This window comes from Panthera onca, chromosome B1 (genome assembly GCF_046562875.1).
Source record: "Panthera onca isolate mPanOnc1 chromosome B1, mPanOnc1 haplotype 2, whole genome shotgun sequence".
Classification (NCBI taxonomy): domain Eukaryota; kingdom Metazoa; phylum Chordata; class Mammalia; order Carnivora; family Felidae; genus Panthera; species Panthera onca.
The window spans coordinates 40,775,669-40,789,439 of NC_138342.1; the positions used below are offsets into that span (position 1 = coordinate 40,775,669).

General features: G+C 41.0%; 1 protein-coding gene across 13 annotated transcripts in view; it reads right to left on the minus strand.

The window, feature by feature from the left end:
- Nucleotides 1–13,771, minus strand: part of FRYL (FRY like transcription coactivator) — a 267,113-nt gene that overhangs the window by 17,539 nt on the left and 235,803 nt on the right. For all 13 annotated transcript variants that reach the window (XM_078446126.2, XM_078446130.2, XM_078446129.2 and 10 more), the window contains 3 exons: nt 12,242–12,445; nt 8,742–8,909; nt 2,064–2,314 (listed from right to left, as the gene is read on the minus strand). In XM_078446126.2, coding sequence (XP_078302252.1) covers nt 2,064–2,314; nt 8,742–8,909; nt 12,242–12,445 — 623 coding nt within the window. The remainder of the gene's footprint in view (nt 1–2,063; nt 2,315–8,741; nt 8,910–12,241; nt 12,446–13,771) is intronic.

The window sequence follows — 13,771 nt, forward strand, 5'->3', positions numbered from 1 at the left end:
GGAAGAGAGGCATCTGGGTAAAGATGGGCCAAAGATCAAAATAAAGCAGGCATTTGAAGTGGCAACTTAAGCTATACCTCAAAACAGTATATTTTTACAAGGTCGCTGTGGTGATTGACTTTAACAAAATGTGTCTCGTGAGCTTAGGTAATCATCCCTCTATATCCAGTAGGGATGCACTGCTCTGTTTCAGCTTCAATACAGGGCCAAGGCCAATGATTTTGGCTTCAACCTTTTAGGAAGCCCAATAGTTGAGTATCTGGTATCGCCGAACTTGTGTATGACGAATGAACGAGTGACTGCATAGCTACTGCCATCCAAATCGGTAATGCGAACAAGCCGTGTCACCAACATTGTTAATATCCGAATGTACACTTTCAAATATGGGAAAACATTCTTGATGTACTGGGAGTGAACGTCTCCTTCTGTGTGGCAGATGTTAAAACTCTATTATCACTTGAGGGGGCGCCTGACTGGCTCAGGCAGAGGAGCATACAACTCTTGATGCTGGGGTGAGGAGTTCAAGCCCCACATGGGGCGTGGAGCCTTACTTAAGAAAAAAACAAAACCTCTATTATCACTTGAAATACAAATGAATGCTTTTTATTGTAAGAGTGAAACTCTGAAATATCTGGTGATTACTAAATATTAATTTTTGTATAAAAATAATTATCAAGGAGCTTGAAATAATTGAATGGGGAAATAGATGCACTGATAGGGTATTAAACTAGATACCTTTATAAAGAACAATATTTTACGCAACAAATATTTATAAAATTTAAATAATAAAAATTAAAAATAGATCTACCCTATGACCCAGCAATAGCACTGCTAGGAATTTACCCAAGGGATACAGGAGTGCTGATGCATAGGGGCACTTGTACCCCAATGTTTGTAGCAGCACTTTCAACAATAGCCAAATTATGGAAAGAGCCTAAATGCCCATCAACTGATGAATGGATAAAGAAGATGTGGCTTATATATACAATGGAATACTACTTGGCAATGAGAAAGAATGAAATATGGCCTTTTGTAGCAACGTGGATGGAACTGGAGAGTGTGATGCTAAGTGAAATAAGCCATATAGAGAAAGACAGATACCATATGGTTTCACTCTTATGTGGATCCTGAGAAACTTAACAGAAACCCATGGGGGAGGGGAAGGGAAAAAAAAAAAAAGGTTGGGGGGGGGGAGGAGCCAAAACATAAGAGACTCTTAAAAACTGAGAACAAACTGAGGGTTGATGGAGGGTGGGAGGGAGGGAAGGGTGGGTGATGGGTATTGAGGAAGGCACCTGTTGGGATGAGCACTGGGTGTTGCATGGAAACCAATTTGACAATAAATTTCATATTAAAAAAAAATAAAAAATAAAAAAACAGATTATATCATAATTCTAATCATTATAGAACTATTTGGTTCACAGGTTTCATAACAGCCACCAAGATTTCTTTAAAGAACTATATGTAATAATTGATTATTCCATTTTGTGAGCCCATGAGTGAAGAAAATGCCCTTTGGGAATCTTGAGACTTTGTGATAATGTATTTTGAATACACGGAACATGAACATGTAAAAGGAATGATCTAACATCTGATGGTAGTAAGAAGTTGTCACTTCTGCTCATTATGTAAATCCGACTTTACAACTCTGACCGCTGATAAGGAAAATGTAGAACAATGTTTTGCATATACTTCAGATTTTGTATAGCGTTACAGAAATTCATCCTATGATATTGATACTTGGCTCTGGCCAGGGCCCAATATTAACTTAACAACCGACCATTAGCCATTTTGCCAAAATAGGTGTTGGGTACGCTTCTAAATGCACAGTGTTGCTCTCTGTGCTTTAAGAATTACCTACTTGTTTTTCTTTCAGTGAACTGAAGGTCAATAACAAAAAAATAAACCCATCACAGTCATTTTAGCTTTTAAAAGGAAGGCAGCAGCATTATAGGCTAACCACAGAAATGAAGGTATGTAAGCTGGAGTAGAGGGTCCTGTTAGGGAGGGGCTGAGAGAGGAAATACCACCTCATTTTAGTGACTGAGTTACCATATTCTCACCTAGACAGTCCAGAGAAATCTGCTTCTTCTTCTTCACATCTTTCGTCTAGTTCTTTCAAAGCCAAGGTGACATCTTCTTCACAGATGGACTCAGGGTAGCTCTCAGGAGCCAGGGGCTCTGGCATGTCTGTGTCTTCCAAGTTGAGAATCCCTCGACACACGAGAGAATCCTGCTGTTCTTGAATTATATATGACCCTTCATCTTCAAAGCTTGTCAGAACTTGTTCCTCCTTTAACACTGAACCTGTATCCTGTAAAAACAATCACATTTTTTAATCAAGTTTAAAAACATTTTTAAAAAGTTTTTATCAACACAGAATAAATGACTATTGCCATCAATATACACTTTTTTTTTTTTTTTTTATGAAGTAGTATTCTGTTTGCACAGGTTAATTTTTGGAGTTTCTGGGCTCAGATTACATAAAACAGTTTAAAAAAAAATAGTCCCAGGCTTAAAAAAATGTTGAAATTAAATATCACCTATTGCCACATAGAAACATCAAGGAGATCACTTTTCTCGTAATAGGATTTAGGTGTTTACTTAGAAATATATTCTTTGGTAAAATAACTTCTCATACAGATTCTCATTCTACATATGGTTACTATACATTCTCACTTATTTGAAATGTAATTTCTTTCACCCAGTGAATTCTGGACAGAAGGTGGGGGGAGCAGGGAGATAATTCAGAATGGTTTACCCACTGGTCCCGTGGGGCTGTCCATGAAGCAGGAAGAGGTACTGATCAGTCAGGAGGATGCTGAACTGAAACAAATGCATCCTTACTGGTTTCTAAACGAGCTGAGTATTTGTGATGGAAGAGTTACTTTCAGGTAGTAGGACGACACTTCATCACAGAGTTAGATTTCAGCAAACCCTGGGAAATTTTAGACTGCCGTACTTTGCAAGTTGAATGAATTACAAGCTCATTCACCAAAAAGAATGCCTGCACTCGCCTAACTCTAGGCAAATGATGATACACTGCTATGTTAGGCACCAGTGGTTTTCCCTTCCTACTCGCTGCAACATGACTGAAACATGTTGCCACATGCCCTGCACCCACTGGAAGCCCAACACACACTGGCTAAATAAATGAACCACCACTCCTGAAAAAGAAAGATACTTCCAAAGCGTATGTATACCATGATGGTGTATCGACACAAATTTTAAGGTGCACAGATGTTAGTTCAATCCGTGCGAAAATAAGCACTGATGGTCTCTGTCGTAGGAATAAAGATCAGTTCCTTGCCGTGCTTGGTCCTAAGTTACTACTTAGTTGTGCAGCAGAGTCACTCTCCTTCATGGGTCAGAGTAGAATTTTTCCTCCAAAATATGAAAAGCAAGTGAAAGAGCCCCTGACCTTAGGCTAGTATGGGCCTCAGTCTATACATCTGTAAAATTCATCTGTAACGTAAAACAAATGAAGGATTTTGACCAGATTCTGGGCTGGGTGCCCTGGGATAAATTAATAGCTATCTACAATTAATTTACAACCTAACGGGGTTAGGCTAATATGCGAATAACGGTAATATAGCGTATATTAAGTGTAAGGTAAATATTATGTGCATTATACAAAGGATTGCTGTTACTCAAAGAAGGGAAAGGTCACATCTGCTTGAGGTAATGGAGACTAGTCTCTTTGGAGAAAACAACATATGATGGGCTTTGACAAAGATGGGTTAGCAATAGTGTCATGGACTGAATGTTTTTATCCCCTCAAAATTCTTATGTTGAAACACCAACCCCCAATGTGATGGTATTAGGAGATGAGGCCTTTGGGTAGTGGAGGGGCCTCATGAATGGGATGAGTGCCTTTACAAGAGGAGGCCAGGGATCTAGCTAGTTCTTTTTTTTAACCATGTGAGGACACAGCAGGAAGAGCTACCAGGAAGACAGGCCTCACCACACAATGAACCAGCTGGCACCTTGATCTTGGACTCCCTGGCCTCTGGAAGTGAGAAGCAGAGTTCTATTGTTGAGAAGCCGCCCAGCTTCTGACGTTTTGTTATAGGAGCCCAAGCTGACCAAGACAGCATTTCAGGGAAAAGGACACAGATGATAGGAAAGAAATGTGGCACAGAAATGCGGCAGGAAAACACAAAACGTATTAAAGGGAAAATTGGCCTGGAGTTATTAAGCAGAGAAGGCAGCAAACTCTGAGTCTGCACAGAATAGCACTTTTAAAATAATACAGTACAATCATTCCTTAATCATTCCAAAAGCTTATATTCAATACACTCTGTCTGCATCTGAAGTTCTTAAAAAAGATTTGGCCTGGGTGGTTCAGTCAGTTAAGCCTCCGACTTCAGCTCAGGACATCATCTCACAGTTTCTGAGTTCGAGCCCTGCGGCGGGCTCTGTGCTGACAGCTCAGAGTCTGGAACCTGCTTCAGATTCTGTGTCTCCCTTTCTCTCTGCTCTTCCCCCACACGTGCTCAGTCTCTCTCTCTCTCTCTCAAAAATAAATAAACATTAAAAAAAATAATAATAAAAGACAAAAAAAGATTGGCCATTCAAATGGCAAGCATTAGTTATTTGGAAAGATAATTTATGTGACAGTGTTAGAGGCATTTCTATACCTAGAATTTTATTATTTACTTTTCCTTCTACATCAACTGGAATATACCATGTTGAGATAACCCACCACACTTCTTAGTTTAATGCCCTCACTTCTCATTACTTTATACCTATATTTGGTTGTCATTTGTTATTGAATAACAATTACAAAATAGACGTTTTACCTGTAATTATTAACATACACTACATGCTGAAATTTTCTAACAGCACTTAGATTTCATGAAGAGAGTGCTTTTGGGCTAATGGAATGGATTCCACTGTTATATGTACATTATGAGACTCAAATTTTCTTGAGCTTTATCTTATTACACAATGATGTGTGTGTGTACACACACCACACACACAATTACATTCAAAGATTCATTTCCTGGGGCGCCTGGGTGGCTCAGTCAGTCAAGCGTCTGACTTCGGCTCAGATCACGATCTCATGGTCTGTGAGTTCGAGCCCCGTGTCGGGCTCTGTGCTGACAGCTCAGAGCCTGGAGCCTGTTTCAGATTCTGTGTCTCCCTCTCTCTGACCCTCCCCCCGTTCATGCTCTGTCTCTCTCTGTCTCAAAAATAAATGAAACATTAAAATAAAAATATCAAAGATTCATTTCCTGTAAGGCATAATCTCTGTCATCCATGAACTGGTATGTAAACTATTACAAATACTAGAAGAAATTCCTCTGTGAAGGTTTCGCTGATAAATACAAGTGAAGAAAGTAATCCCTTAACAGCTCAGAGTAATTTGTACACATTCCAGAGAAGAAAGGAGCAAACTGAGCTCTGAAAGTTTGTCATGACATGAAACACATCAGCCTGTTCTGTTTTATCTTCCTGATATTAACACCATTGAAGGGGAAAAAACCCTCAAACAACTCTAGGATTGGATTCTCCCTTTAATTCAGAAAGTATTTCACCTATTCAAATTAACTCCTCATCTGGAGAAGTTAACAGAATTATGGTTTTACTTCATTATCTTGGTGTTTTCATGCCTTTTTAAAAAGGGCAATTTGAGGTCATTTGACACTCCCTGGCATACGAGGGAAAAACAGACTAGGCTAGCATACCTAACAGAAACAAACTCGTACTATTCTCCTCGGACAGCCATTCTTTGGTGATAATTGTAAAGTTAACAGAGCTGTTTCCAAATGAAATCCTATGGCTTATGAATATCTACTTCATCCTTATTCACTTGTGTCAAAGCTTACAGTGAAAATGAAACCCATGACTGGAAAAGGAAATAAACCTAGTACAGTGAAGTGTTTTTCCTTTAGGAAAAAAAAAAAAAAGTATCATCAGGAACTTTACAGTGTCTTGGAAACAAGCCATCAAATGTAGTCCTGTTGGATGAGTGACCGTCCCACCTGAAATAACAGTTTCCAGTATATATGGAAATACATGTGAATTTTCAGTTTATCTCCAATAAATATAAATATGATATGAACTTCTATCAGTAGTTTACTATGATTATAGCTATTTTAATAACCAAAAATAAAAGACTTCCCATTTGTCAAGTAAACAGAATTACGACACACAACCCTTAACCTCACTGCTTTTGTTAGGAAGGTATTTCTAGTACTGGGCTGTTTTCCATGGTTTCTAATGAGACCTTTTCACATGCTATGATCCAAACCAGACACAGTCGATAGGTTATTAACAAGGAATTAAGGCTCACTTAACAAGCCTCCCAGCAACCGAAAAGGAATACAGCCTACTTAAGGTGCATCTCTAAATCGGTCCAGTCTCTCCTGGAAACATTTGTAAGTTTCATGCACTCTTTCAGGCCCCCCTTATCTTATCTAAGGTTCTTCTGGTTTATCTCCTCTCGGCCTCCTCCCACCCACCCTCCACACTTTTCACAGAGACCTCACTAGAACACAAACCAGACTGGACCTTCTCCTGATGACAGGTGCCTAGACTGCAAGCTTCATGTGGCAGGTACCAGAATCTACTTTCTGTATTCCACACCAAAGAAGAGATTTTAAAATGCAGACTCAATCAGATCATGTCCCTCTTCTGCTCAAATGCTCCGACGGCTACCTGCTCTGTGGCTGCAGGATCTGCCCACCCCTCTCCTCGTCTGTCCTCCCGGCTCCTGTTCACTGCGATCCAGCCCCACAGGCCAGCTTGCTCTTCACACACGCCGTGCTGCTGCTCCCTCAGCCTGGGACTTCCTCCCTCCACATCTCCTTGTCACTGAGGCTTCAATTCAAGTGTGGCCTTTTCTCCCTCACCGATTCCACATTTCTGTTAGATTTTCTCAGTACGGCTAAGAGGGTGATCAGTCTCTGATGTACTTATTCTGTCTTACCTGCTTATCATATCTTTTACTACAAGTAAGTTCCATAAAGCCAGGAGGCTTTTCCACATGGCACCACATGCCCAGGGCCTAGAATAGTGACCAGCATGCAGTAGGGGCTCCATGGGTATCGGTGAAATCACCGAATGCTTGCATGACCTGTATTCTCATTTAGGCATCTGGTACAGTGCTTGTCATGTAAAAGGTATCTCTTCAATGACAATTCATGACTCGTGATCATTTTGAGATAAAGTCTATGTCTTCAATATGGCATGTAGGACCCTTCTCGTCTTAGACCCTACCCATCTCTTCTCCTCCTCCCATTTTATTCTCCAGAAGTACTCAATGTCCTGCGGTTACCTGAACATGCCATGTTATTTCACACTGCCCTGTCCTTCCACATGGCGTCCCTCTGCCTGCCATGTCCCCATTGCCGGGACTGTCCTTTACCACCATCTCCCTGGTGTACAGATGATCAGTCTCTCCTGAGTTTTCACAAAGCCCCGAACATGCTGTTATTAAGTTTCTTGTACTGGAATGGAATGCTTTTTTTTTCTTTTCTTTTTTACACCTTCTCTATCTCTCTCAATTGACAATTCCCTCTCTGAGAGTGAGGGTCACCATGCCTTATTCATCTTTCTGGCATCTAATTCAATGTGTGGCATCTAAGAGAATCTCAATATTTGTTGAATTATCTAAACTTAAGCCATACTAGGAATACACTTAAAATGCCAAAAAGAGGCACCTGGGTGGCTCAGTCGGTTAGGCGTCCGACTTCAGCTCAGGTCATAATCTCACAGTTGGTGGGTTCCAGCCCCGCCTCGGGCTCTGTGCTGACAGCTCAGAGCCTGGAGCCTGCTTTGGATTCTGTGTCTCCCTCTCTCTCTGTCCCTCCCCTGCTCACACTCTGTCTCTCTCTTTCTCTCTCTCTCTCAAAAATACACAAACATTAAAAAAAAATATTTTAAATGCCAAAATGCCTTCATTTCAAACTATGCTTACTGTTAAAAACATAAAATACACTATAAGCTTAATAAGAACATGAGACTTCAACTAACTAAAATAATGAGATCTAGTAATTACATTAATTTGGTTAATACTGAGAAAAATGTAGTATTTCCCTAATACTTACCGAAGCATAAAAGCACATATGACAGAACTATAGCAGTTATAGTTAAAAAAAAAAAAAAAAAAGAAAAAGAAAAAAGAGTATAATAATCTTAAGGGAAAAAAACCACTAAGAAGACAAATACTTACTTATTTTTGGTCAGTCATTATCTTGGGATCTGGCTTACTTCTCACAGGCCTTTCCAAAAATCGTAATACTAGTAGTTCCAACGTCTTTTTTAAAAAGGTTTCATTTAACCCACTGCTAACACAGCTGGCCTGAGGTTTGAATCCCAATCATAGCACCAATCACATAAACCCAAACACAAAGCAAAAAGAGAAGAAAAAAAAAAAGCCATCCTTCCAAGAAGATACAGCACCAAAGAAGATGCTCACCACCCCAGAGAAGCATCTGTCCATTGACATTGACCTCAATCACACTCTGCAGCACAAAATGCTCATTAAAAACACTCAAGATTATTTATAACCTGTGGGTCATTTCCTTAATCGGCCAACTTTTTTTCTTTTTCTTTTTTTTTAATCATCAGATTTGACTATTTCATTTAAAACAACCCAACAGGTTAGAAATACTGGAAACAAATCAAATAATTAGTGTATCAGATGAAAACTCTTTTGAAAGAAAAGCAAGGGATGTAACAGAGTGCTAAAAGGAGCCCAGATTGGCCAGGCACCAGCCCCCATTTCTCCCCACCTCAGGCAGCTGGCTGTTAGCATTATCTAGAGAAGCCTCCAAACTTGGGGTCTCATCTCTGATTTGAAGCACTTCTTCTGTTGAGACGCTGCCAGTGGAATCTTGAGACTGAACAAGTAGATCGGGATGGTCTGGCAGTGTTTCGTCTGCAGCAGAATCACTGTTTAACTGCGAGGAGAAACAGGAAAATAAGGAAGTCATCCGTGAGCCAGTGATGGTCACAAAAGCCACACCGCCTCTGTATCATATTTTGGGGGCTTAGTTAGAAACAGCCTGACTTCCTAAAATTACCTCCCCCCCCCCCCCAACTCTGTTACTCTGTGACAGAATCAATGCTGCTAACACGAGCAGCTAACCCAGCAGCATGAGCTGCATCCATTCATGCAGGTTAAGCTTCGCTAAACAAAAACTACCAAAGTGGAAGACCTCCGCATAACTACGTTCATCGTGAACCCAAATTCACTTTTTATGGTAATATGTTGTGTTTTCAGCTGGTGTGAGCACTTGTGAGGACGGGGGCTCTCTCCCTCCCTGTGGCTCCAGGGCCCGGCAGGCAGTGCTTTCGCAAGAAGCAGCGTTAACCGGGGGGGCAGGCACGTAAGTCTGAACAGGCTGTTCACTTCTCTAAGCCAAAATATGACAAAACTTCAGTCAGCCAAGAAGAATTAGGACAATAAAGTTGTTGTAATGGCAGTCTGTCATTAGTGGGTTTATATTCTTGGAAAAGAATCAGAAAAGAAGGGAATACTAGAGTTTTTCCTTTTCTAAGCAGGGTTATAAATTCTTCACCGTCAGTAACATAAATATCAAGTTTCTGATTCAGAGTAGGTAAAGGCAAAAACCCTTATGCCCCCTGTGAAGAGGAAGCAACTTTGAATTCGTTTTTTATTTTGTTACCACTAGGACTAGGGTTGGCCTTATAAGGAGATAGTTCTTTTTTTTTTTTCCTCTCTTCTTCTTTTTTTTTTTTTTTTTTTTAGTTTTCATTTTTATTTAAATTCTACGTAGTTAATATGTAGTGCCATATTGGTTTCAGGAGCAGAATCTAGTGATTCATCACTTCCATACAATATCCAGTGCTCATCCCAACAAGTGTCCTCCTTAATGCCCATCACCCATCTAGCCCCAATACGTCTACCACCTCCCCTCCAGCAACCTTCAGTTTGTTTTCTGTCCTTAAGAGTCTCTTGTGATTTGTTTCCCTCTCTTCTCTCTTTTCCCTTCCCCTCTGTTCATCTGTTTTATTTCTTAAATTTTACACATTAGGGAAATCATATGGTATCTGTCTTTCTCTGACTTATTTCACTTAGCATTAATAAACTATATAAATGGCAAGATTTCATTCTTTTTGGTGGCTGAGTAATATTTCATTGTATATATATACCACATCTTCTTTATCCATTCATCAGTCGATGGACATCTGGACTCTTTCCATAATGTGGCTATTGTTGATAGTGCTGCTATAAACATTGGGGTGCATGTGCCCCTTCGAATCTGTCTTTTTGTATCCTGTGGGTAAATACCTAGTAGTGCAGTTGCTGGGTCATAGGGTGGTTCTATTTTTAACTTTTTGAGGAGCCTCCATACTGTTCTCCAGAGCGGCTGCACCAGTTTGCATTCCCACCAACGGTGTTAAGAGGGTTTCCCCTTTCTCTGCATCCTCACCAACATCTGTGGTTTACTGTGTTGTTAATTTTAGCCATTCTGACAGGTGTGAGGGGCTATCTCATTGTGGTTTCGATTTGTATTTCCCTGGTGATGAGTGATGTTGAGCATCTTTTCATGTGTCTGTTAGCCATCTGGAGGTCTTCTTTGGAAAAATGTCTATTCCTGTCTTCTCCCATTTCTTAACTGAATTATTTATTTTTTGGGTGTTGAGTTTGGTAAGTTCTTTATAAATTTTGGATACTAATCCCTTATCAGATATTTACAAGTATCTTCTCCCATTCTGTCGGTTGCCTTTTAGTTTTGTTGACTGTTGCCTTCACTGTAAAGAAGCTTTTTATTTTGATGAGGTCCCAGTAGTCCAGTTTTGCTTTTGTCTCCCTTGCTCTGGAGACATGCTGAGTAAGAAGTTGTTCCAGCCGAGTTCGGAGGGGTTGGTGCCTGTGTTCTCCTCTAGGATTTTGAGGAGACAGGCAGTTCTATCCCATGGCTCTCATGGGAGCAAACCTCTGTTAAGCATTTATTGTAGGCTGGGTGGCCTTCCTCCTCATAAAATTCCCATGAGGCAGACACTATCCAGAGTCCAGTTTTAAAGGGGAAGTTAGGTAGGTTGACCATAGTTACACAGAAGGGTGGTGGCACAATGCCACGGTCTGGCTCCACGGAGGGCTGGTGCCTCCTTCAGTCACTGTTGCCAGTAACTCGATTAAATGAAAATAGTCCCAAGGAGGACAAAGCGTTAGGTGGCATGGATTTGGAGGCAGACGGCTTGGTTCCAGCCTACTTAACTAGTAGCTATGTGTCCTGGGACAAGTCGCTCGTCCTGCAGAATTGCAATAACCGTATTTACTTCATGTGGTTGGGGGGGGGCGGGGCGTTCTGCAGACTAATAGATGCCAAACACCTTTCACAGAGGCTGGGGCATGACAAACATCCAGTGAGTGGTGACAGTTGCTGTTATTATCATCAGTTGCTGTTCATCATTTAACACTTAAATGAGGGTTGACTGAAAGACATCGTGGGACAATAATGAGATGCCCAAATTGGAGAGGTGACCGGAAGCCACGTGCAAACTGGCAACTTCCCATTTTGTTTACAGCCAGAGCAGCCCCGGCCACTCAACACTGAGGCCAGCGCTCCACTAGCCGACTGAACGTGGAGCAAACAGGGGCAAAAGAGAGGGCATGGCTGGGCTCAGTGTGAAAAGGGTATCCCTTGAGAGCTAGGTCAGTGCAGCCTGCTGGCACCACTGATTCCTATCTATGTGCCCCACGGGGGCCCTTCCACACCTCCTTTCCTCCTGCCACCCCTTTCGCTCCCACATTTCTGAGCAGGCAGACTAGTCTTGCGGGCTTCCTTTTCTCATGTTTCACTCACTCTTTAATCTCTGCCACGTAGCCTCTGGGCCACAAGTCGGAACCCCCACATATAACTGACCTGATCTCGAACGGCACAAAGCTGTGCTCGATCTTTTCATGCCAACTAGCAAAGAAAAGTGGGTGGAGGATAAAGCAGTGTTGGTGTCCACACAGATACCAAAACTACGTGTCACTCAAGATGAGGACTTCTAGAAGTGTCCAGAGCGACTCGCCATCACTAGGAGAGAAGGTAACACTGTCTCAGCTGCTAAAGGGGGTGCGGCATAAACATAAATGTTGAGTAATGTCATGAACAGCACGCTCCATTAGCAATGCAACTCTGTATTTTCATTTCGGTGTGTGCCATTTTACCCAAAGTGAAATGAAAATCGGAAAATCCAGAGACAGTAATTACTAAGGTGGAAGTTAAGAGGAGAGTGAGACCAACTGTCGCTGTATGAGAAGGTAAGTGTGTACCATCTGCGTGCGGGACAGTATCTGGCTTGCTGTGAGAGCTGCTTCCTCTTCCGAGGACTCGTCCGTGTCTTCCTGGTTGGTCAGGTTCAGGCTGGGGGTGCTGCTGGAGCACTGGTACTCTTGGAGGGAGGGAGTGTCCCCTTTGTCAATACTGTCCAGTGAGCGCCTGCGGACTCCCCAGTTGAAATTGTCCATACTTTCACCCTGCAAAAGAAAGACATGATCTCTAAGGCCTCAGATACATGTGTATAAATACAGTAAACACAACACACCAGGAAAACATGTACTGAGATGAAAAATACTCAATGCATCATCATAAGCAGAGTTTCAATCAGCCCTTCGATTTCTCGAAACTTTTAAAACATCGTTAAATATTCATATTTAAAGAGATCACAATATTTGGTTGAGCCTGTTTTAACTAAATAATTTTCTTGACTTCCTATATTGTATGACTGGGGACCGACTAAACCTACTGTCTAGGCCATTTCTATTCTAATGCCCAAACACAAATGAGACCACGAAGAAGACGAATACATCACAGACAACGATACATAAACAATCCACAACACCAGGCTGCAACTTACCTGCAGTTCCTGGTTAGCAAAAAGGAAAACACACAGAATTAGAAAGAACGAAGACAAACATTTAAATATACGCTACACTTTTGGGGGAAAACTCTTTGTGATTTCTCAAACCCAAAGACTGATTCAAGCTCTGGATTAAGCTCTGAGTAGAAAGCCAACATGTGATTCAAATTACTTTTTTTATGCAAAATATATTATGAAGAAGTCAGAGACAGACACTGAAAACAACATTTCTGTGATACACTTTGCAAACACGAACTTTAAGAAAATCTTCAAGATTTACATAGATTTAATGCTTGATACAATGCAAAACTGACTTAAAGTACCCACATTCAGTTGACAACATACAGGGTCACAATTATTTTCGTCTAGAGAATGGTTCTGGCTAAACCCAGTGGCCATTTTTTACTACAAAATAGTCTGAAATCAAGATCAAAGCCATCAAAACATAACTTTTGACAAGTTCAAAAGGTCAAGAGGAAATAGGGCAGATTTCAATTTCACCCCACTTATGGATTTACAGAAGTTATGTTTCTGTTATTCTACGCTGATCCTCCTTTTGCAAGGACATAATTCTTACACTCGCTCTTAAGCTCTGATATGACAAATGACAATGAGCTGGCCAGCAATATAGGATTTATTTGTGTTCCTTTACTCAAGAGGCACTGGCTAGGATACAGGTTTTCAAATCCTTTTTTTTTTTTTTTTTAAATAAAGCAAAGCAATACTTATTTCGAATGAAATTTAAAATGGAAGTCAACTGTGCAAAGCTGATGAACTAAACCCAAGCCGCTTTGGCTGCAAAAGGTAACAAGGAGCTCTTTGCCTGCACTCTGGGTACATCCTTGAAGTCTTAGAAACCCTGCAGGTCAAAGTTTGAAAAGCCACCTTCCTACCAGATATTTCAATTATTATTATGTAGCACAGTACATAATAATGGCAACAG